This window comes from Nuphar pumila, chromosome 15, assembly GCF_984573655.1.
Source record: "Nuphar pumila chromosome 15, dmNupPumi1.hap1.1, whole genome shotgun sequence".
NCBI classification, from domain to species: domain Eukaryota; kingdom Viridiplantae; phylum Streptophyta; class Magnoliopsida; order Nymphaeales; family Nymphaeaceae; genus Nuphar; species Nuphar pumila.
The window spans coordinates 9,752,153-9,777,760 of NC_143263.1; the positions used below are offsets into that span (position 1 = coordinate 9,752,153).

Here is a 25,608-nt window from a genome sequence, read left to right on the forward strand (position 1 = left end):
CTCACGCTCGTGGTTTGAGAGTTTCTCCTTAGAAATACAGAGGCATGGGTTCTGTAAATCTCTCTTAGACCACTCCTTATTCATCTTCAAGGATAAAGGCATAACCACCTTGTTGTTGATATACGTTGATGATATTATAGTTACAGGGCACTCCATGAATCACATTGAAGAAATAAAAGGACTATTAAGTCAAAGGTTTAAGATGAAAGATTTGGGAGATTTGCGCTATTTCCTTGGAGTCGAGGTAGACAGGAAGGATGGTTATCTGACCTTGACACAACATAAATACATGCTAGATTTATTAAAGAAATTCGGTATGCAAGACTGCAAGCCTTTGTCTACACCGAGTGTCTTACATCAAAAGCTCAGTTCACAGGATGGAGATTTGTACCCGGATCCTACAAGATATCGAAGTGTAGTTGGCATGCTTCAATATCTTACCTTTACTCGCCCTGACATTGTTTATTCTGTCAATCAAGTGTCGCAGTTCATGCATGAGCCACGAACAGGGCATATGGATGCAGTCAAGAGGGTGTTGAGATACTTAAAAGGTACTATTGGAGATGGGTTGGTGTATCAGAAAAGTTGGAAAAAAGGAAGCATGCATGATGTCATGGTCTACAGTGATGCAGACTGAGCAGGAGATCCTGATGAAAGGAGGTTGGTTTCCGGATATTGCATCTTTCTCGGGGAGAACCTAGTATCCTGGAGCAGTAGAAAACAAAAAGCAGTGGCTAGATCAAGTACTGAGGCTGAATATCGATCAATGGCTGAAGCTACTTGGACGAGACATTTGTTGAATGAATTGGAAGAACAGATTTCCAAGTCTATTTTATTGTGTGACAATCAAAGTGCCATTAACATATCCTTTAATCCTATTTTCCACAGTAAGACAAAGCACATTGAGATAGATCAACATTTCATTCGACAGAAGGTTGAAGACAAAGAGATTGAACCTCATTTCATTTCTACAGAAGACCAAGTGGCGAATTTGTTTACAAAGGGTTTGACGAAAAACAAATTTTGGTTCCTGAAGAACAAGTTGTCCATGGTTCAAGACCATGCACAACTTGAGGGAGAGTATTAAGTGTCGTATGCTGGTTTGAGAGTTTGGGCCTGGATCCAGTTTGGGTCTGACCCAGACCCAAACTGGGAAATCCTATTGACGTGTTTACTGGGGCACGCATGTAATTTGTAACTTATTCAATTGTAACCTAATACCTAATGCTTAAATACATTAAGCCAGGCCACGATAATATATTGGAAAAGAATATCGTCAGCCTGTGTGCAGTAAAATCGACTCAGCGTCTATCTTCTTTCTCCCTTTTTCTTCTCACCTTTCCCTCTTTTGCAGATCAGCGCAAGAGGAAACTGAAGTTCTAACAGTAGTGATCCTCGTAGTTCAAATTTGAGCCTATGCCCATGAATGAATTGAAAGAATATGTCTCTCTCTCCATTTGTTCTTGCCTCATAGCAATAATACTTCCTTTCCATTGGAGTTTAAGAAGAGCAAGTTCATTCCATATAAGAAAATAAGTGCTATAGTTATTTCTAATACTCATGTCTCTTTGCTTGGTTGCTCTCACTTTTTCTTGCAAAAAGAAGTGCCTAGCAAAATCTCTTTGAGTGTACATACCTTTCATGAAGAACCATGTTTCATTTGCCTTCTTGAATTTGGCTAGATTAGCACAAATTTCGAACTCCACATTGTTCATGTTACTTTCCCAATCTTCTACTTTGGATTGGTATTCATCAATGACCTTGGCTTTTTCTTCTTCATTCAAGGTTTTTTTTTCATTTTCTTCCTTATAGGTGTGTTTTTGTTGGGGTTCCGGAACCATATCACATACAAATCCTCAAAGTTTTTTATTTTTGAGGTTGTTTTTCATAGCGACCACCCACATTCTATAGTTAATCTCATTCAATTTGAATTAAAGATCAATCTCTGCATCCTTGTTGGCCATTATGGACGAGAAGGAAGGAGGATAACAAGTGTGCAAAATACAAGCACAAAAAAAATAAAAAATAAAAGAGTCCCAAAAGTGCTCAATCACTTAGGGGTTTTGATACTATGTAATTAAACACTAGTGCAAAGAACAATGTTACAAAATGACTACAACGAATGCACATGCACATAAACAAGAGGCCACTAATGGGAATAAGCCACAAAGGGCTAGGCACCAAACGCACACAATGTGAGAGAGAGGGAGCTTGAAATATAAAAAATAGTATATTGAAATGCTATAGAAAGCATTAGAGAGGGCTGGGGGTAAAAGCCCATTTTTATACACTTTATGGGACCAAGGGAGCTCCCATAGAGTCGTTGGGAACTCCCCAACGACTCTATGAGTTGGACCCTCTTGCCCCTACACAAATGAAAAAAAACAAAAGAAATAAAAATAAGAAAAAAAAATAAAAATGTCCCTAGTGGACATGTCTATTTACATAATAAGGAAAAAGACTAAATTGCCCTTAGTGGGCATTACAAAAGCTAACAGGGAAATAATATATATATATATATATATATATATATATATATATATATATATATATATATATATATATATATATAACAGATCTTATCATGTTCAAATGTGGGACTTCAACAATAAGCTATGATTGTCCATACTTATCTGATCCGATGAACTATTCAAGCATGCCAAGGGGCCATGATGAATTCTACTGAATGTGTTAAAATTTTTGTAAACCAATTGTGGAAGTGGTTCACATAAATAAATAAAATAAGTGCACATAAAATTAAGACAAATAATAGTATATGCTTTATTGCTTCTTTTGAACAACAAAAATAGCCGCACAAACATTTGCATGTAATAATTCGATGTGTTTTTTGAAGTTCATGAAAATTTTGAAATTTATTAATGAATGCTTGTGCACATGCACACACACAAGTGCAACATGCCATGCAGAGATTGGAACTCATGCACTCACCGTGAGGAAGAGGGGAAGGAAGAGATAAATGAGAAGTTGTGATAATTGAAGCTGTATGAATACTTAAATGTTCCAAATGAATAGAAAGTATAACTGTTGATACTAAAGGGGGGTTTTGGAAGCTTGGAAGTGAGAACCCTCCTGAACCAGTGGAACTTATATACAAACATCAAATAATACACACACAGATTATACACACACACACACACACATATATATATATATATATATATATATATATATATATATATATATATATATATATTCTTACGTAAATATGTAAGTTTAACTCCTAAACAGTCTTATCTCCTAAACCATCCTAAATGGCTTCAAAGGCGACAAGTTTTGGATGTTTGATTAATCCAAATTTGCAGATGTAATTTCTATAGGGTAGTGGAAATCATGTATTAGATTAGGTAATTTTCATGTTTAGATGTGTTTTTTAGGGAGATTGAAAATCAATGGCTCATATTGTACCAAAAACTTGATGAATGTTATGTCTGATTAATTAATTTTTCTAAATGATTTGGGTTTAGGTTCAAAAGTAGAAGGAATTTTGCGTCAATCTGCTGATGTTGAGGAAGTTGAGCGCAGGGTTCAGGAATATGAGCAGGGTTTGCCTTTTAACTTATCTGATGTTCCCCTGAATGCACTTTGTCTTAATCCTTATGTCCAACATGTATCTACCATATTTGTTTTTCTTGGGGTTTATTAATGGTTATCAACAAAACTTATCTCATGTTTTTCAGGGAAGACTGAATTTTCTCCTGAAGAGGATGCCCATGTCATTGGCGACTGTGTCAAGGTATTTAGTATGCATAATTCCTTTTTAAGCTCAACATTTTATATTTTAGTAACATTATTTGGTTCTGCTCATTACTTTCACCTCCTTACATCATTTGCATATTATTGTGTGGTTGAAGCTTGTGCTGCGGGAGCTACCTTCCTCTCCGGTTCCTGCATCGTGCTGCACTACACTTCTAGAAGCATATAGTATGTTCTGTTCACTCATTTTTCCCTTTCTTTTGTGCAGCAAAAGAATTTTCAACCATGTTTACTCTACCATTTTATTCTTGCTATCTTTATGGCTGTTATTATAGTTTTCTTTTTTTGTGGATCGTTTTTGTAAATTATCATCATTTTTTGTGTGCATGTCCAGTGTGCATACGATTTGGCGTTCCTATTTGGTTTCACAACATTAAGAAATTTCAACAGAGGACATTTGCAAATTTTAATTTTTAACTTGGAATTCTCAGAACTATTTTAGTTGTCACATAGTAGCTTCGTCTTCAGTCAGACGGTTCACATTTGTCTTTTTTTCTGGAGTCATATCTTCTTATAGTTGTACATTATACTTGTTGGATGAGTGTTTCATCATTCATGGAATGGGCACTTCTTCACAGCAACAGATTCTCTTTGTTCTCATTGTGGCTTCAACTATGTAGTCAGAAGCTCTAAGTGGCCAGCTCCCTTGATTACCTATGGGATGCTTAAATCAAAATGCAGCAATCAATGTTAAATAATAAAAATAAAAAAGCTGAGAAAACTTTGACAACTATGATTTACTAAATTGTGATTTTGTATTTTGTTGTTTTTAACTAAAATTGAACACTTTCTCTTTAATCTAAGCACTAGCATGGTGTCCACCCTTCTGTTAGCACTTGCTAGGTGTTGGACATGTCCCTATGTCACCTATGTTGCCTAGGTGAGCACCTAGGTGCACCTTACTAAGCTTTTCTGGTCGGTCTTTTCACCAGGTAACTTCTAATAGGATGACACTTTGATTTTTCTTTCTTTAGGAACTGTGAAGCCTAAAATTCAAAATCTATAGATGACACTGGTGTACAGTTTTTTTGAATTTGGGAAGTTTAAAACTGTATATGCTGTGCATCTGAAATTTCTTAGAGGCATAATGTTTTGGTTTGTAAGATACTATTTGTAATATTGTGTGATTAGGTTCAAATATTAACTCTTCCTCTGTGTGTGTGCGTGTGTGAACTTGCTTGCATGCATATTGGTGTTCATATACATGTGCTTATGTTTTCAACTTTATTTAGTTCAGTCTGACTGATCTTTCATTATTTCAGCACATTTGCTTTTAAAATAATTTGGAACTGATACTTGAATTGGTGTGAGATAGATTTGTTTTTGGGACTCGGGGGCAAAGAGTTGAACACTTTTAACGGCATGCTCTTTATATATAGTAACTTGCATTGGTCGCATATCTTGATTGCCTATTTAACATAGGGGGTGCCCAAGAGACAGTATATGGAGTGGGCGCATGATCTGTAGAAACAGGCAATTGTCTCTCTAAGTTGAACGTGTTGCAACCCTGCTTATATTAAAGATGCCACTAACTTCTAACCAGTGCTAGATTTTTGTTTTTGTGTGTGAGATACCATGAGGAACCAGAGAAATGTGTGTAGCTATTATCATTAAATTGAATGATTGAAATACAACTCATTAATATATTCAAACCTTTGAAGTTCATGAATTACCCCTGTACATAATAACAAAAGAAAAGAAAGGTATTTTATCAATTATAAGTTATGAAATTTTACTAACCAAGGTGTTTATCAATTTGTGGGCGAGGGGTTTTAACCACTTGGAGTTGGGCCATGTGGTAGGGTTTCGTTCTCCCAGGCCCCACCACCTGAATGGGGGCTCCCCTTGTTAAATATCAAAAAGGTATTTCATCAATTAATTCCTTCTATTTGTCCAAGGCTCCATGCTTTGACAGGCCATTTCAAGTTGGAAATGGTTTAGATCCATATAGCTAGACGGAGGTTAGCATCGACATCCTTCCACTTAAACCTGGCATAAAGATCATCCGGTATAAAAACAATGTATGTTGGGATGCATGACATGCACTGTAAAACACCAGCAAGGAATGTGAAGATGTGCACTAAATACAGCATCATACTATCTTTTGTCATGGTTAAGATAAAATCCTTTATATCGATATTCTGAATAGAAAAAAGACATAAGCAGAAAAAATCCAGTGTCTTTTTTTCAAATTAGAAAAGGTGCAAAACTGCATTATGATGTGCTCATTTTATGTGATTTTTTTTCTGTACTAAAGAAAGTCATGATCTATTTTAAATATCTGTGTGTGTGTGCAGGCATGCATAAATGTTCTGTTTTTTTGGCTTTCTGAAATTGTTTTACTGGTATATTAGTTCTTATCCTTTGTCTTCTTCATTTTTATTATAAACATTTTAAAGGAATTGTTCAGAAGGAAGCTCGTGTTGCTGCAATCCGTGCTGCAATATCTGAGACTTTCCCAGAGCCAAATCGGCGACTTCTACAGAGGTATCATATAGGACATTTGTCCTTGCAAATGGTTTCGATTAGCTTCTATTTAGTGATGGCCTCGATGTTTGTATATGTTCATTTTGTTGTTTAGTTTTGAATAATTTTTTCATCCTTTCTTTCATGTTTATTCTTCTATCTGGTTGCCCATGGATCATAATATTCTTTCTGATCCACTTTTTCCTTTCTATAGCTGCATTATGTCATTGCTATTATTGCTTTTGAAATTGTCGATGCCATTATTTGGTTTGATGAGGAATGCTTCAGTATATTTCAAATCATATGCATGAATATTTGATGTATGCATCATGCCTGTAATCGTATGTAAATAATGAAAGCTTCAATGAACATGAATTTCTTGAATCTTTTGTATAATTCTTGAAGGCCTTATATCATATATTACATACATTTTTTTCTTGCAGTGCTGGAACTCTAGGTGCCAAAATATTTTGCATTTTTTTACATATTTTCCAGTATTTTTTAGTTGTTACTTGTTAGTTTGGAACTTCTAATTGCTAACTATCTCAGTCATTTTGTTCCTGGTGGGGTTCTAAATGATACTCTGTTCAGATGTGGGTATAACCAAATCCGATCTAATGAGATGTCATAATTGGACATTTCAGACATGGAGCTGGAAAAAGCTTCCCATATGAGATTTTGATCCTATTAGCTTTTCACCATCATTGGGTCTAGAATTCACATGTAATCCAAGGCAGTCTTATCTTTTTTTACCAGATTTGGTTTTGAAAACCCACATGAAACTGGATGCTTGATGTAATCCTATGTCACATGGACTCTTCTAACAGGGCACCGCACCCGCACCCAGGCGGGTGCGACACTTGGACACAGCTTCCTTTGTGTTAGGTGAAGTCAGCCACACCGAGGTCCATTTCTATCCAAAAGTAGATTCAGTTAACCCTAATCAAGTCCATTTTTATCTATATTATATATATATATATATATAAATACATAAATGCACACAAATACACATAGTGTTAACTTAAAACTGTTAAAAATTATATATATATCCTCCCCGCACCCATGTTTTTTTAAAAGTGCCGCATCGTCGCATCCACACCCGCACCCCCACCTGCATCCACACCCGCACCTATGTGACATAGATGTAATCATATCTTCTAGGGGCTTACAGTATCTAAGTGGTTCCCTATTGCTCCATTTTAAGATTGTTGATAGTGGTGACAGTGGTGTTAATGCCCATGACATATATTTACATCTTTTTTCTTTCTTAAAATGATTTTGTATACTTTTAAGTTCTAAATTTATGATGTATACTGATTGCAGGGTTCTGAAAACGATGCGCTCTATTACTCGTCACACTTCTGAGAACAGGATGACTGCATCAGCTGTTGCTGCTTGTATGGCTCCACTGCTTCTGCGCCCACTTTTAGCTGGTGAATGTGAGCTTGAGGATGACCTTGATATGAGTGGTGATTGTTCTGCTCAATTCCTAGCTGCTGCAAATGCAGCCAATAATGCTCAAGGCATTATCAGAACCCTCCTGGAAGAGTATGAGAAAGTATTTGATGTAAGTCACTGCCCTCTTCTTGTGTGTGTGTGTGTTTTAATTTTCAATTTTGTTAAAATCATATTCGTGTTTTTTTTTTAATGTTTCTTTTGATACTTTGACGTGTAGGTTTGTTATTTGTGTCTTTTCGATGTGATAACTTAAGCTTTTAAGTACAAGATCTCTTTTCTGTTTTTTTGCTAGAATAAGCAAGACTTAACAGAACTAATTAGAATTGGGTTGTCCAAGAGAGTGGGATCAATCAAGGTTACGATACGGTATGATACATGTTGGGGTTTATGATACGATACACACTTGTATAGCGATACGTGTGTGTATCGTACGATACACCTTTGGCGCATTTTAAAAAGACCAAAAATGATTTTTTTCATTTTGGGTTTTAAATACCTTTTGAGGGCCAACTTCTCCATTTGTCTAGAGGACATTAGAAGTGCATTTCCACTCTTTTTTCACCCAAAGAAATGGGTTAAGATAAAAAAAATGCATTTTCACTATTTTTCCATTCAAGAAAATGGGTTAAGGTAAAAAAATCATTATTATGAGTAAAATTACAAAGCTACTCTCCAAAAAAAATGAAAATTATAGATTTATATCAAGGCAGAAATCAGGCTCCATACTTCTCCAACAAAGATGACATAAGATGATTTGGCATAGCAATGGGACACTCAAGTAATGAGTGAAAACTGATTGAAAATCGAGTGCAACTATTGTCATAATATTTTTTGTTTACGTAGTATGAAAGTATGAGTCTTGTGACATGTTTTTAATTGCAAGATATTTAATATTTTGCATTGTTCTTGTGAGATAGTTGATGTTTGATGATGTCTTATGCAGCTCATAGACATAATTGCTTCATATGTGATTTTATGGTTGTATTTTGTGCAATGCATCATTATTTGATGTGATATTTTTTTTTAGATTTTTTACTATTTTATGATTTTTTCTGTTTTTCTTGTTTTTTTGGATTTTAAAAAAAATATTAAAAATTTACGATACGATACAATACGATACCATACGGTGTTACTATTGGCCCGACCGATATGGCTAACGATACGCTACTTACAACCTTGGGATCAATGTTTCCTTTTCATGTTGTACAAATATGTGGAAGGATATGGTTTGCCTGTGTCATGGTGATTTGTGGGAAAAGCAGTTGCATGTTATGCAGTCTTTTGATGCTAAGAACTTCAATGTTCACAACTTCTTGTTATGACACATCCTGAGATGATGCACTTGCTGTGGTATCGGTGCTTGAACTTGTATTCTCTTTAGATGTCCCTGTTCTGTGAACGATTTAGTCTTAGAGGTCATGCAAGTACATGCGAAGATGATGTTATACCTCATTAGGCAATTGCTGTTACATGATGCCATAAGAACAAAATCAGTTTTTGTAGATGCTCATAAGGAATCCATTTGACTAAGAATTTTTCTTCTCTCTAAAAATAGTTATTGCGCTTATGAATGACTATTTTGAAAATCATTACAAGAATACATATGGTAGTCCTTTTTTCTTTATCATGATATTTATCATAAATATCACTGAACTTAGTCAAATATCAATATAATAGGGGTCAGAATGTCTGTTTGTCCATTGATGCGCAGTCTTGCAAGTGTGCATGCCAAGATTCCATTCTTTCAAGTGGGTTTGGTTTTGCAGATAGCTGTACGTGTACAATTGTAACTTATGTGCAAACGTGCAGCTTGCTAAGTTTAATCTTGTGCGTAAGAGTTGTGAGATTGTAGTGCTCTTTTAGTATACAGGGACATTTTACAGGCGGAATTGATTGAGGTGGTGATTAGTATTTTGCCTTGTTTTTTACGAAAATCTCTGTTTATATCTTTGCTTTTTTACTTAATTGCTGGAAAAAGTTGGGATTTACTTATGTGCACATCTGAAGCAATTTAATAAACTGTAGTAATCCATGCATTTTTCAATTCTCGAGCATGAAATTTTTTACACTTGTCAATAGCAAACAATAAATTAATTGGGTTACAGGCATCTGTAGTTTTCAGTATGCCAATAAGGAAACAGCATAGTCAATGAAGACCAGTTAATGAAGAATCGGTGATCCATTGAACTCTACTATTTGCCATGGAAATATTTGTTATAGTGCTGTGCTGTTGAGCTACATTATGAATCTACCAGAATCATGTTAAATGACCTTATACTCCCATTTCCAAAGTTTGATGTGTGTGTGTGTGTGTGTGCGTGTGCGGGAATGCATGCATGCACAAAATGTTACAAACAAAATCTCAGTCCAAAATGGTTCATATTAAAATGGTTCGTAATGAAAAAGTCACCCTTAAAATCGTTCATATTTAAAGGGTCACCCAACAAGGTGTGCATTTGGTTGTCAGGCCACACAATAAAAAATATAAAGAACCAGTTCACTAGAGTAGAGATCCAAGATCCAAGGTACCTAATACAATACATAAGCTATGCTTCGAATGATGCCTTACAAAAAGAATGCCACATGTTGGTATATATAGAGGAAGGGGAACCGTCCAACCAAAGGAAGGTCCAAAATCTACAACTGATGATAATCAATGGCATTCCTTCTCTAACGATCGAGTTTTTCATCAATAGAACATTCAAACTTTTTATATATATATATATATATATATATATATATATATATATATAGAGAGAGAGAGAGAGAGAGAGAGAGAGAGAGAGAGAGAGAGAGAGAGAGAGAGAGAGAGAGAGATGCCTACCGGGCTTCTGATTTTTTTTTCATGTTTTTTTTTTCAAATCTGATCGTACAAATGTGTTCTACATGCTTGATTTTATAGGAACAGACTCTTGGTTTGTCTAATTCTGACATGTGGGTAAGCTTTTATAAGGTTTGAAAATCAACAGTTTACAATTTTCATGAATATTCATGCTGAAAATTCACTTTTTTAATAAAAAACATGATCCAAGTATCATTTTCTAGCAAATCGACCTTGCTGAATGCATCTGTGCAGTCAGATTTGCGAAAACACCCTGAAAAAAACCCTGTTTGCTTGCAGTAGCCTCCTAACTTTGGCAGGCACCTACTCCCACTATCTATGTATATGTGTGTGTGTCATAGTCGTAAGTCCTAGTCTTGGCGATATTGCAATGAGAAACTTGGGATACGAAAAACATAAAATATGAAAATAGCAAAAAAGAATAGATTTGGTCATTTCTACAAAAGTGTGAAGACATGCTATTTGTTAAATTATAAACAGAACTAAGAAATGGGAACATATGGCAAGTAAAAAAGCAAGAAAATAAAGGCATTCCGAAAATTGCACTGGTGCTTTTCCATGTGTTTTCCATTATATATGTATGTATGTATGTTAGGGTTAATATTTGGTGCTATTGAAGGCATGAAAGTATTGAGTACAAATCACCTTTTCATATTTTTATTTTTATTTTTAATTTTTTTGTAATAGGTCTTATGGATGTCATCTACAAGGCGTGTTTAGTAAAAATGAGTTTTGAATCATGTGATCGTGACATGTAATCCGTTTTTTTAGGGGCTTCAAAAATTAACTACAATGCACAAAAACTTTGTAACTCAAAATCATATTTTTAGATTGAAAAAATTCGATGGAAGGTTTGATCCCATCTATGTGGTCAGATTGAGTCCGTAAAGCTTGAAACTATGATTTCCAGCTCAACAGTTATGTGCCTTGAATAGCACCATATATTAACCCTTATATATCCACAAGTGTTAGTATAATAATGTTATTGTTATGAGTTGTCTTATGAGAAATTAATAAAATCACTTCTGAGTTTTCTCTTGCGGAAATGTTAGAAAATTTAAAGGAATGTAAAACTCAAACGAAATTTGCCAATCTGATAAAAAGGCCTAAATTGTGAAGAATTAAATGAAAGGTACCTTAAGTTTATGTATTTAGTAATTCATTCATTACTTTATGAATTAAGCATGATTGTATTTTCCTTGAAAAATGAAGCATGTAATGATGTGTGATTTTTGAAAAATTTAGGCCACATTTTTGTAAATAATCTGAAATATGGAATTTTGTACAGTTGATAAATTTTTCTAAGCCTATCATACTTGGTTTTCAAATCAAATCAAAATCTGTGTTGTGCTTTTTTAAAGGAATGAGTTTTCATCTTTTCATATCTTTAAACCTCAAAAACATTGTGGTCTTTTGAAAGGTTGGAGCATGTTGAGACACTGTAGATTTTCTTTTTCAAATCGTTTTGTTGTGATACCATGATAACACTATTTGTTTGTTTCATCTTACTGCTATCTTCCATTTTGTTCATCAATTTTTTGTAGGAGCAGCTGAATATTTGCTTCCCCTCAGCCAATTATCAAATGGAAGATAGTGGCAGTGAGGATTCGATAAATGATGAACATGTGAAGGTGCATGATGATGTGTACCATGATTCACAGCATCATACAGATCAAGAAGCAGCAGGACACTTGGAGCGCATGGATAGTGGCAAACTGAGTGGAAGTAGTGGAAATGATGTTAGTGATCTATACGATTATAAGGTCTCTCTCTTTCTCTCTGCATATCTGTGTGCTTGTGTTGATGTTATGCATGTATGTGTGCATATCTGCGTGCTTGTTTTGATGTGGAATTTATCATCGTGTCTTTATCTGCTTAGCAATTTCATATTTTGATCTTAATAAAGATAAAAAACATGACTAGGTTTCACCCGTAGCTTAAAAACCTGGTGTCTTGGCTCAATAACTCGTCCGAGTCAACTTAGTTAACTCTCCTACTGGTTAACCTAGTTGGTTGAACCCAATCCACAGATATCTACATTCATATTGACAATTCTTTAGGTTTTAGTTACACATAATTAACACCATTTATAGAAATTATGATGATATAAATGGGGTTTACTTGTTGTATTTGTACATGAACCGATTCTTTGTAAATTTTCACTGAAATACAATGTTCTTTCCATTCTAATCATTATCATTTGCTATTTTAGATTTTTATGGTGCTTTAAAGGAAACTCTTGATTACTTTGTCAATATCACAATTTTAAGTGAAGTTTACACATCATACTAATTTGTTGATAGTGATGCTTGATATAATAGTTTCATGACCCATAAAAATGTATGTATTTACTTTATGTAATTCATGTTTTTTGGTACTTAGTTACGTATATGTTAATATGGGTTACCTAATTGTTATGTGTTAATATGAGTTACCTAATTGTTATATGTTAATATTTTATGTTCATAGACATTTTTGCCAATACATACAATTCTTTATTTATATAGTATATTTAGTTAACCAAACCTGATTGAGTCATAGGGTTGACCTGGGATTCAAGATCAAGCAAATCTAGTCACGTGGTTTCACGAAAATACCTAAGGAGACTGTGTGGTGGTATCCTTGTGTATTTGTGTAAATTTGCATTGTTTAATTGCTTTGAACTGCTGATGGATGGTTTTCCTTAGTCTCTGTCAATGATATTCTTTCCCCTAGGTGTATGTTGGACTAGCATGCTGTTAGTCATCCCTAGAGCTTATAGTATCTATTTTGGATACCTATCATAAAGATAACGTGTTTTGCTGGAAGTGTGATGGTCTTCGTAATGGTTGACTGATATTCTTAAGCCATTGAGATCTGATTTTGTATGATAGAGGTCCTAAAATGATAATGATAAATACGTAAATATTGTTTCCATCGCCAAAGGATGAAGTGGGCACCTTAAAGTCCTGAATGTATGCGGTGCTCATGCAGGGGTGGATGGATGAATGCATAGCTGTACACATGCATGTGTGGATGTGTCTCTTTGTTGGTATTTACCACAATTGGGTCAGAAAATTTGATCTTCATGATGATTCAATCTAATGTTGAAGTTATATAATTTTGGAAGGTTATGTCAATTTTGATCTCTAGATAATGGTTAAACTGGAATTTTTTCATGTTTTCTTTGTTGACTGTTTCAGTAAGGTGTCACGATATCATGTTTTTGTCTCTCCCTGTGAGAATTGCATGCTGCTTATGCAGCAATGACAACCATCAGTTAGTACCATATGTTATGTTGGTTTGGTTTTCATTGTGAATGGAAACTAAACAGATTTTGCATTTATTTCTATTATCATCATTCCATTATGGTTTCATCAATTTTATTGTTGAATGTTGTCCATGCTAAAATGCAGGTATTTGAAGGAGCTGATTCTGATGTTGAATTTCATAAAGAAACTCATGCTTCCGAAATGAACAAACTAACATCAAGAGAGACCGACAGTGATAATAAACTGCAGGGTCCAGCAAGTAAAAGCAAAGAATATTTCCAGACTGACAAAGATATTCCTTTAGCAATACCTAAATCTGAATCATATGTATCAGTGGGGGATTTTTCTTCTTCAGTAAGTCGAAGGCTTGCACCCTGTGCTGCACATGAATCTTGCATGGACAAGCCGATGAACAAGATAAATGGATCTCTTCCCAGCACCAAGCGCTCAACCTTCTGGGGACGTAGTGGTGTAAGTAATTGGGCATTGTTTCTGTTTATCTTTTTGCTCTGTGATGTCTACTATTTAGTTCAATTTTGACTAATATCATATTAAGGATCCCAACTTTCAATAATTTTTATTAATTCCTGTTCAAATTTTAAGAATGGTGATGTAACATTTTGCTTATGAAAGAATGCAATTTTAGTTTTTTGACATCCTTTTGGTACTTTTTCAGGTGAGAAAAAATCTTTCTATGGAATCCATTGATTCACCTACCGATGAAGAGTAAGTGCTCTCTCTCTCTCACATACACGTGTTTGTGTGTAAATGAAGTTAAGGATGAATATATGCTAACTAAATTAAAATAAAATGGTTGATATTTTTTTTCATATGGTACAAATATTCTGTCTATGTTTGACTAATTATGGAAGGGCATATCTGCAATATCAACACGTTATTCTATGAATATATTATTTTCAATTTTGCATCAGTTGATATCTTGTCATGTTTAATATGAAAATTTAGTTATTTCTTGAATGTTTAATGTTTTTTGTAGTGATTTAACTCCATGTCTTTTGTGTTTAATTATCTTATAATCTTTTTCCTTCTTTAGCTTGAGACATTTTTCTTTCCTTCCATAGGCTTGTAATTAGGAGGCTTGAAAGCACAAAGAATGAACTGCGTAACAGGATTGCAAAGGAGGTATTTTCATGACGATTCTCTTATCTAGTTTCATTGGCTTTCTGATGTGTTGAAGATTGGATTCATGATTAGCTTGAATGGTGCTATTTTGCCATATGCAGGCTAAAGGGAATGCCATTTTACAAGCAAGTTTGGAACGAAGAAAGCAGGCTTTGCATGAACGTCGTTTAGCACTTGAACAAGATGTATTTAACTCTTCCATTTGGATAAAATATCCTTTTAGGATTTATGCATCTTTGAGTTGGCTCTAATTTTCTCATATCATGTGAATAATCTTTTTTTATATTGTTTGTTTGATGAAGGCAAACTCTACTGTGTTTTCTTCAACATCCTCTGAAATATTGATCTGGAGCTATTGTGAAATTGTGAAAAGACTAGAATTTCAGTGCTGTTTTTGCTAAAGTTTTAGTATTTTGTCATGTTTAATAAGGACAGATTCATTTATAGAATTTTTATTACATGTATTGGATTTGTGATAAAAAATGCATTTATGTACCCAAAAGATTGTTGACAAATACACATAATAGACATGGCATCCATTACATATTAATCTGATTGTACATTTCCTTCAGAAAAATTCCATTCCTCCTATGCCTTTCCGAATTTCGTGCTAGTGCAAAAGGACGCTTCAACATTTCTTATCAATCAAGGAACAATTTTGGCATTTCCAATCTTCCATTATATTCAATTCTTTTCATGTCTTCAGCAGCTTTTTTCGTGTCCTTTGACATATCTTTTCTGAGAATGAGGAAATTTATTAAGCAAAGGTGAGAAGTAGTCACCAAGCATTACAGAATCTGAGCAACAGAACTTTTTCATGAGAATCCAGGCCAAAGATGAATCATAGTCCTGCCACATAGCTGAAGCACATAACAGTACGTCAAACTAGATGTGCCTATGAATAATGACCAGAAAAGAATTTTTGTCCTTAAACAGCCTTTTATTGCTTTCCAACCAGTTGTGCCACCAACAGGATAATAGCCTCCATCTCCATAAAAGATACGAACAGTTACCCCTCTTAAACAATGGAGAACCTAAGGCAAGGTCCCGAATGCAGGAAACCTCAGGCACGTGCAAATGTAAATCTGGACAGGCCAATTTGAGCAAGGCTTGGAAGAACTGGCAACTCCAAAAAAGATGAAATGTAGATTCCTCAGCTACTAGACACATACTACATCTACTAGCTAAAGATTCTTTTTTTTTTCACTTTGTCCAGAAGCAGAAATAAGGCAAACATTCTTGCCTTGGGAAAAGGTGCCCAACCCCTCAAGACTCTTTTAGGAAGGAAAGCCATACCTGGTTCAAGGAGAGTCCTATAGAATAAAGCAACAGTAAAAGCATAAGATTGGGACCAGGACCAAACCACTTTATCATCATCAACATTTGGCTGAACATAAGATAGCATCTTCATGAGCTTCAACCAGGCTTCAAACTCCCCATCCTTAAGGTTCCTCTTAAAAGCAACAGACCACCCAATCCAGCTGCATGAACAATGAGAAACAAGAGCATTGGGAGCTTGCAGTCATTCTGAATAGTCCATGGAAGGCAGCCAAAACTGGTGCCTTCATATACAAGAATTAGCCCAAAGGGAACCAATTCTGCTGGAATAAGGACTTGAAAGGATGCAACACCTTCAGTGAGTCCTTCCAATTGCCAGATCCTCTCTTCCATTTTCTCTTAACCTTCCAAAGGCCACCTTGCAACCCCATACCTACTTTTGATGAACTGTGTCCAAGGTTTATCTTCATCACATAACGATCACCACCACTTTCTAATCAGAGCATAATTGAAGATGCTTAATTTGCTAATACCCAGCCCACTCATGTTGCTCGGGGCTGTGACTGGATTCCATTTCCTTCAGCACATCTTTATGCTTCTCTTTTGCTGAAGTACTAATCTTCAACTGAGGTTCAGACGTTGTCATTGTTAAAATGTATCTCCCAAAATCGTTGATGTAAATATAAATATATATACTTATATACTTAGAGATACATATACATATAATATATATATGTATATGTATCTCTCTATATATAAATATATATATTTATATATATATATATATTTTATTTTATTTTATTTTTATGTTTACCCGATAAGGGTATAATTGTAATTTCCCTTGCGCATATTCCATTTGGAATATGTTGTACTTTTTCTTTCTTTTTATTTTTTGTAATTTTATTCTTTTTATTTTTTGCATTTCATAAAAGGTGCATTGGGGGTCCCCCAATAGAGTCGTTGGGGGCCCCCAACGGTCACAAATGTGACCGTTGGGGGCTCCCCAACGACTCCTTTGGGAGCCCCCTTGCACCTCTTTCTTGTATAAATAGGGGTGTTCCCCCCTTGTTTTCTAAAAGCTTGAGAGTCTCAAGCATTTGGTTATTTCTATAAAATACATGCCATTGTGCATGTTTATTATTTTTACGCTTTTGCGTACTTTGTTCAAGTGTTGTGAGAGTGCCTTCGTTCACATCTTTTCTATATTATTTGTGCTCGTATGCGTATTGTCTTTTCATAGACAATTTTACATGGTATTAGAGCAAGGTTGATTATTGAAGATCGTGGGATTCTCTATTTTTCGAGTGCCTCGAAAAACGTGCCTTCCGATCTTTGAAGTTTGAAGTGGTGGATCTTTCTTCTCAAATATTTTAGAAGAATCTTGTGCAAAGTTGGTGTTGGAAATATTGTGTTGGTACGCTTTTTCCTCTACCTCTTTACTCTCTAATGGGCGAAAAAGAGTCCAATTTTGCTCTTGGTTTCAAATTAAATGGGTCCAACTATCATGTTTGGGCCGGAAATATGGAGGCTCATATAAAAGGGAAAGGCCTATGGGGATATGTTCTTGGCACAATTCCGGAACTGGAACCCAAGATTACCGTAGTAAATGGAAGCTAAATCAAGATTCTTGAGGGAGAAGAAAGAACCAAAGCCCTTGAAGAATACTCCAAGAAACACGATGAATGGGAAATGAAGAATTTCAAGATTCTTTCATGGTTTTTCTCATCCGTGGAAACCAAGATTAATGCCAACATTATTAAATTCAAAAAGGCATCGGAAGCTTGGCATTATCTTGAAAAAATGTACACCTCAAGGGATCTCTCTCATAAATAGTACCTTCAAAAGAAGGTTATCTCCCTTACTCAAGGTGAAATGACGATTAGGGAATACTTTGCCGATCTTTCCTCTATTTGGGATGAGCTTGCAATGCTTGAACCTAAATGGAGTGGAGAGACAATTGAGCTCTGTCACAAGCAACTTGAAGAAGATCGGTTCTTGAACTTCTTGAATGGGCTAAGGCCCGAATTTGAGCAGATAAGGTCATCTCTTCTCTCCTCTTTTTCCCCCCTCTTCTCTTGAAGATGTTCTCACCAAATTAAGTGGTGAAGAGACTCAGATGGATTTATGTAAACAAGGACCAAATGTTCTTGCGGTCCCTTGTAATATTGAAGAAAATAGTGAGGTCAATGTTGTATCCAGACCCGAAAACAATGTAAGAACCTATCGTCCCCCTCACTTTAAATCTCAAAATCAAGGTGAAAATGGTGGTCAAAGAGGAAGAAGGGACTATAGCAAAACTATTTGTCATTTTTGTAAAGAACCGGGGCATATCAAACCCGTATGTCCCAAATGGAAGAAACTTCTAGCCATGGCTACCACTGGTGTACCACAGAAGGATGAAGCATCTTTGAGTGGGGCCCTTTCTATAAATCAAATAGTGGAAGCTCTTCAACCTCTCCTCAAGGGATCTACCTCCGGTGCGGCCGTATCCACTTCTTCCGCTCTAGGTAAAATCTCTTGGCTTTTGGTCTCCGGTGCATCCTTCCATATGTCCCCAAACATTTTTTCACTTTTCCATTATTCGAAAAATGGTTCCCCATCTTATGTCTCCACTGCTGATGGAACCTCTCTTGAAATTAAAGGAATATGTAATTTTGAAATTTAAGAATTTTCTATTCCAAAAATCAGATTTATACCTAAACTTAACTTAAATCTCCTCTCTATTTCTCAACTCACGGACCATGGCTGCGATATTAAATTCTCTTGTGAAAAATGCTTAATACAGGATCGCCAGTCCGGAAAATTGATTGGGGAAGGCTTTAGAAGAGGAGATTTATACTATATGGAATCTCTTCAAGTTCCAAAAGTTTTGTGTAATGTTGCCCGACATAAAGATATAAATGTGTGTCACAAAAGACTTGGTCATCCTAATATCACCAAGTTATCATATTTACATTTTGCAAAGACCTATGTAAAAGCTCTTTTTCTTGTAATGACTGCATTCTCGGAAAAATGCGAAGTTTACCTTTTGAGCAAAGAACTATGTTCTCTTCTAAAACTTTCGAAATTGTTCATTCGGATGTTTGGGGACCTGTACCTGTTGTTTCAAAAGGAGGTTTTTCTTATTACGTAATATTTGTAGATGATTTTTCCAGATATTCGTGGATATATTTTCTTAAGTTTAAACATGAAGTGTTTTCATGTTTTAAAAATTTTCATTCAATGATTAATAATCAATTTAACAGCAACATAAAGATTTTTAGAAGTGACTCTGGAGGAGAATATCTCTCCAATCAATTTAAGGTATATCTTGAGGATCACAGAATTATTCACCAAAGGTCTTCTCCTAAAACACCTCAACAGAATGGGTTGGCTGAAAGAAAACATAGGCACATTATTGAGACCACTAGGACCCTTCTTATATCTCAAAATATTCCTAAAAACTTTTCGGCTGGAGCAACTCTTGCTTCTGTTTATTTGATAAATCGCTTACCATCTAGGATATTAGGAAAAATATCTCCATTTGAGGTATTACATAAGCTTGAACCTGATTATAATAGGTTAAGAGTCTTTGGATGCAAGTGTTTCATACTTACGGATAAGAATGACAAGCTCTCTCCCAAGGCTATTCCTTGTGCCTTTCTTGGTTATTCCGAAACTCAAAAAGGTTTTCGTTGTTATGACCTTAGAGATGATAAGCTATATGTCTCTAGAAATGTAACTTTTTTAGAAAATGAGAGTGGTTTTGAAAAAAATGTTTTTCAACAAGAAAACTTTGATTACTCCTTATTTGACTTATTGTCTAGTAATGATGATATATCTAGTGATGATGAGGTATCATTAAACCATGATGAGGAAAATGATGCAGATATTGATGAACATAACTCACTCAATGAACAAGAAAGTAGAGTTCCAAGTGAGCCAATAACCTACTCTCCTAGAAACCAAGACACCTTTAGAAGTGCTATTGATCAATATAGTGAGCTTTCTCCTATTCTTGACCATAGAAGATCTGAAAGGAATAGAAGACCTCCAACTCATTTTGTATCTTTTGACTCTTTTTCACCCCGATATAGGGCTTGTCTTAGTGCCATTCACTCTTATTTTGAACCAAGAAATTTTGAAGAAGCTAAAAAATGTATAGAATGGCAAGAAGCCATGCAAAGTGAACTTAATGCTCTTAAAAGGGCAGAAACTTGGGATTTCCAAACTCTACCTATAGGAAAGAAAACTATAGGCTATCGATGGGTCTTTAAAGTTAAAACTAAGAGCGATGGTTCTCTAGAAAGGTATAAAGCTCGCTTAGTTGCAAAAGGGTATGGGCAAGAGCATATAATTGATTACGAAGAAACCTTTGCCCCTGTAGCTCGAATGGTTACGGTTAGATGTCTTATTACTATTGCATCTATTAAAAATTGGAACATTTTTCAAATGGATGTTAAAAATGCCTTCTTAAATGGTGATCTTAACGAAGAAGTGTATATGGATGCCCGACCAGGCATGATAATTCATAAAGATAAAGTTCTTCGTCTTCGAAAGGCTCTCTATGGTTTAAAGCAGGCCCCAAAGCCTGGTATGATAGATTTATCAGTGTAATGTTGGAAAATGGTTTTTCCTCATGCTATACTGACACTGCTTTGTTTACTAGAAAATCTAATGCAGGGATTGTAATTTTGTTACTCTACGTTGATGACATGTTAATTGCAGGTGATGATGTTCAAGGAGTCAAGGGTATTAAGTCCGTCTTGACTTCAAAATTTGAGATGTTAGACTTAGGTTTTCTGACATATTTTCTTGGAATTTAGGTTGCCTATTCGAACGTGGTTATTTTCTATCTCAGTCTAAACTTGCCTGCGAGATTATTGACAGGTCAGGTATTTCTGATGACAAAGTATGCGAAACCCCTGAAGTTGTCGGGGCAAAAATGAAGATTGACGACGGTGTTCCTCTAACCGATCCTACTCCTTATAGGCAGTTGGTAGGTTCTTTAATGTATCTTAGCATTACTCGACCCGATTTGTCACATGCTATACACATCGCCAGTCAGTTTCAGCATGCTCCTACAACCGTTCATATGAGTGTTGTGCTTCGCATCATCAGATATTTGAAGGGAACAGTGAATAAGGGAGTATTCCTATCCTCTTCTTCTGAATTAAAATTGCTTGCTTATATTGACTCAGATTGGGGAGGTGACCCTAGTAACCGTCACTCCACCACTGGTTTTTATGTCTTCTTAGGTGAGTCATTGATCTCATGACGATGTAAAAAGTAACAGAAGGTCTCTCTGTCATCCATTGAAGCCGAATATAGAGCCATGACATCTACCACCATGGAAATTGTATGGATTCGAAGTCTTTTGGAAGATATGAGAGTGTTTATCAGAGAACCAACAAAGTTGTGCTATGACAATAAAAGTGCAATTTATATTGCCAAGAATCACACCTTTCACGAGCGAACAAAGCATATAGAGATGGACTGCCATTATGTCAGAGAAGAATACTTGAAGAAGGTCATTGATCTACCATACGTAACGTCTGAGTATCAGCTTGCTGACTTCTTCACCAAAGCTCTATGTTCGCCCAGATTTCATTTCCTCCTTGGCAAACTTGCGGTTATCACGCCGTAAGTTTGAGGGGGGGGGTTAAAATGTATCTCCCAAAATCGTTGATGTAAATATAAATATATATACTTATATACATAGAGATACATATACATATAATATATATATGTATATGTATCTCTATATATATATTTATATATATTTTTTATTTTATTTTATTTTTATGTTTACCCGATAAGGGTATAATTGTAATTTCCCTTCTTGCGCATATTCCATTTGGAATATGTTGTATTTTTTCTTTCTTTTTATTTTTTGTAATTTTATTCTTTTTATTTTTTGCATTTCATAAAAGGTGCATTGGGGGTCCCCCAATAGAGTCGTTGGGCCCCCCCAACGGTCACAAATGTGACCGTTGGGGGCTCCCCAACGACTCCTTTGGGAGCCCCCTTGCACCTCCTCTTTCTTGTATAAATAGGGGTGTTCCCCCCTTGTTTTCTAAAAGCTTGAGAGTCTCAAGCATTTGGTTATTTCTATAAAATACATGCCATTGTGCATGTTTATTATTTTTACGCTTTTGCGTACTTTGTTCAAGTGTTGTGAGAGTGCCTTCGTGCACATCTTTTCTATATTATTTGTGCTTGCTCGTATGCGTATTGTCTTTTCATAGACAATTTTACAGTCATGCCCATGTGGTTTTCATTGCTAATGCCTGTGCAACATAAATTTGAGGAGTATAATTAATTGGGACCACTATTACATGCAATTCACTATCTCACTTGTCTTCATATACTAGAACGAAGTATGAATGTAGCACCTCTCCAAGTAACACAAAACCTCTGTTGATTACAATAATTCAGTGATCCGATGTTATCCCCTGCCCCAATAACTATGGTATTTGTACTTCCCATGTGGCTCCATCGTATCATGCTTAATTTTGTAAGGAGTCTCTGCGTGCTTGTGATTCTATGAAACTGGGCCCTGCTGAGGTTAGGGTGTATTCTTGCAATTGCTAAATCCAGAATCCTTACTTTTTTTTAGTGGCTAAAGATACTGAATGTTTATCTCTTGAGGCATTCATTTTTCAAGCGATCATTTGTCAATATTTATGTAATCAGCATTTACTCCTAGCACATCGTTTTATTTATTGGTCTATATTCATTCTGATAGGTTTCAAGACTACAAGAGCAGTTGCAAGCTGAAAGAGATCTTCGGACGGCATTGGAGGCTGGGCTGAGCATGTCTTCTGGGCAGTTTTCTGGTTCACGTAGTATGGATTCAAAGGTTTGTACATAGAAGTTTGTTATTTTTTTTATTGCTGAATTTTATTGATGAATCACAATTTGTTGATGGTTTCTTTTGCTGAAGACAAGGGCCGAGCTTGATGAGATTGCTCTGGCAGAAGCAGATGTTGCAAGGTTGAAGCAAAAGGTTGCTGAACTTCATTTGCAACTTGATCAGCAACGTCAACACCATTTTGGGTCTCTTTCTGATGCATATGATCAATACCAGCTCCTACAAAAGTTTCAGTCACAACCGTGCGTTCTCTGAAGCTATCCTTTCTTGTAGTTGGTCTTTTTAGTTTTTTGTGGAAAAACCTTGAGAGATGTGGATTCTATCCTTATTTAACTTCTCTTTTCAGTAAACAAGAGTTCCCTTTTTCAACTTTAGCTGCTCAACGAGATGCATATTTAACAGAATCCATATTCTATATCGTCAATGAACTTCTTTTACTTTTATGTTCTTTTGTGAAAATAGTAAATGGATTTTATAAACTAGGATGACATACCAAAGAAAAATAGGAATATGTGGTTACAAATCCAAAAATTTCTGCAGAATTAAAACCTAATATTTTGTGTGTGGAACAATTTTCCCCTTCTATCATGATGCCGACTGCCTACAGAAACATGTACCTTTATACTTTCTGTCACATGATTACGGCTTCAGATATGGGATACAGCCATTTTTATGTTCTCCAATACAACTATTATAAACGGAGATACAATATACAAGTAAAAATGGATTATCTGTGCGGAAATAGGAGCCTTCAATCACAAACCTAATGTCCACCAACAAACCAAATGCACAAGCACAAATGTGTGACCAATGACACTCACAAAACCCAAAAAGGGATTCTTCACAAGAAGACCCAAAGAATAAAAATATGTTTATTATTGAACATAAAAATTTCAAGAATGCATTACATTTAGAGATGGGGTTAACCCCTATTTATATACACATTGGAGTCTCAATAGAGCTGTTGCGGATCTATTTGTAGCCGTTGGACTAGCTCCAACAACTATATTGACTAGTCAGCATTATGTTGACTAGTTCAAATAGAACTAAAATAGAAGAAAAAGAGATATTTAAATATATTTACAACTAATATATATGTATACACATACATATATACGTATACAAATACAAATACATATTTATACACACATATATTTTGTAATACATATTATATGTATATACAATTTTAACACTCCCCCTCAAACTTACGGTAAAATAACCGAAAGATTGCTAAGAAGAAAGTGAAATCTAGGAGTAGTGAGAGGCTTGGTGAAGAAATTTGTCAATTGGTACTTTGATGTGTGATATGGCAAATCAATGACGCTTTAGAGATATTCCTCTTGTACGTAATGACAATCCATCTTGATGTATTTGTTTATTACATGAAATGTGTGGTTGCTAGCAATATGATAGCACTCTTATTGTCGCAATACATCTTTGGAGCTCCTAGAATTTGGATTCTTGTGTCAACCAATAATCTTCTCAACCATACCACCTCCATTGTAGTAGTAGTGGTCATGGTTTGATATTCAACTTCTGTCGAATAAAGAGAGACCTTTTATTGCTTTTTCCACCTTCACGAGATTAGAGATTCACCTAAGAAAAACAAAAACCTGTGGTTGAGTGCCTATTGTTGGGATCACCTCCCCAATCTACATCAATATATGCAAGTAAGTCTAAAGCATATGAAAAAAGACATAAATATGCCTTTAGAAATAGAGTTTTTAACATATCTAATGATACAAAAAACAACTCCCATGTGAACAAATGTAGGAGCATGCTAAAACTGATTAGTTGTGTGTACAACGTATGCTATATCAAGCCTAGTAATTGACAAATAAGAAAGGGATCCAATAAGCTGTTGATAAGGTGTTGGATCATCAAGAGGTTCTCCATCATCAATTTTCATTTTGACATTTGTCACTTTGGGAGTATCAACCCTCTTGCCATCCATAATACTAGACTTAAAGAATAATATCAGAATGAAACTTGGACTGAGATAATAAATACTTTCTAGGAGAATAAGCAACCTCTATACCTAGAAAGTATCTTAAATAACCTAAATCAATCATTTCAAAATTAATTTTAAGAATCATTTTAATATTTTTGAAATCCTTGTTTGTCGCCTCTGGTGATGATCATATCATCAACATAGAGGAGCAAAATGATAATACCTATATCAGAATCCTTAAAAAATAGAGCAATATCAATCATAACTCTACTAAATCTATCATATCAAGCTTTGGGAGCTTGTTTCAAGACATACAATGCCTTTTGTTAAGCGAAGAGCCTTCCCTTGCCCATACCTGAGGGGTGCCTCCATGTATACTTCTTTCATAAGATTTCCATTGAGGAAAGCATTTTTAACGTTCATTTGATACATGGACTGATTTTTAAGTGAAACAACTGCAATAAGGGTTCTAACAGCGGTCATGCGTGCAACATGAGCAAAAGTTTCTTCATAATCTATCATACGCTTGCAAATATCTTTTGACAACTAGTCTAGCTTTGTATCTCTAAAGGATCCTATTGAAAAGAAGTCA

At 35.3% G+C, this 25,608-nt stretch overlaps 1 protein-coding gene across 7 annotated transcripts in view; it reads left to right on the top strand.

Moving 5' to 3' along the window:
- Window positions 1–25,608, top strand: part of LOC149814427 (rho GTPase-activating protein 6-like) — a 47,172-nt gene that overhangs the window by 16,013 nt on the left and 5,551 nt on the right. For 4 of the 7 annotated variants that reach the window (XR_016427819.1, XM_089988346.1, XM_089988348.1 and 1 more), the window contains 12 exons: window positions 3,486–3,563; window positions 3,699–3,754; window positions 3,873–3,942; window positions 6,174–6,261; window positions 7,564–7,807; window positions 12,085–12,303; window positions 13,936–14,262; window positions 14,468–14,517; window positions 14,874–14,934; window positions 15,036–15,119; window positions 22,940–23,053; window positions 23,138–23,307. Coding sequence is in view for 6 of the 7 variants with exons in the window: in XM_089988346.1 (XP_089844472.1) it covers window positions 3,486–3,563; window positions 3,699–3,754; window positions 3,873–3,942; window positions 6,174–6,261; window positions 7,564–7,807; window positions 12,085–12,303; window positions 13,936–14,262; window positions 14,468–14,517; window positions 14,874–14,934; window positions 15,036–15,119; window positions 22,940–23,053; window positions 23,138–23,307 (1,561 nt within the window). In the remaining variant the exon portion in view is untranslated. The remainder of the gene's footprint in view (window positions 1–3,485; window positions 3,564–3,698; window positions 3,755–3,872; window positions 3,943–6,173; window positions 6,262–7,563; window positions 7,808–12,084; window positions 12,304–13,935; window positions 14,263–14,467; window positions 14,518–14,873; window positions 14,935–15,035; window positions 15,120–22,939; window positions 23,054–23,137; window positions 23,308–25,608) is intronic. The other 3 variants (XM_089988347.1, XM_089988350.1, XM_089988351.1) reach the window with 1 other exon arrangement.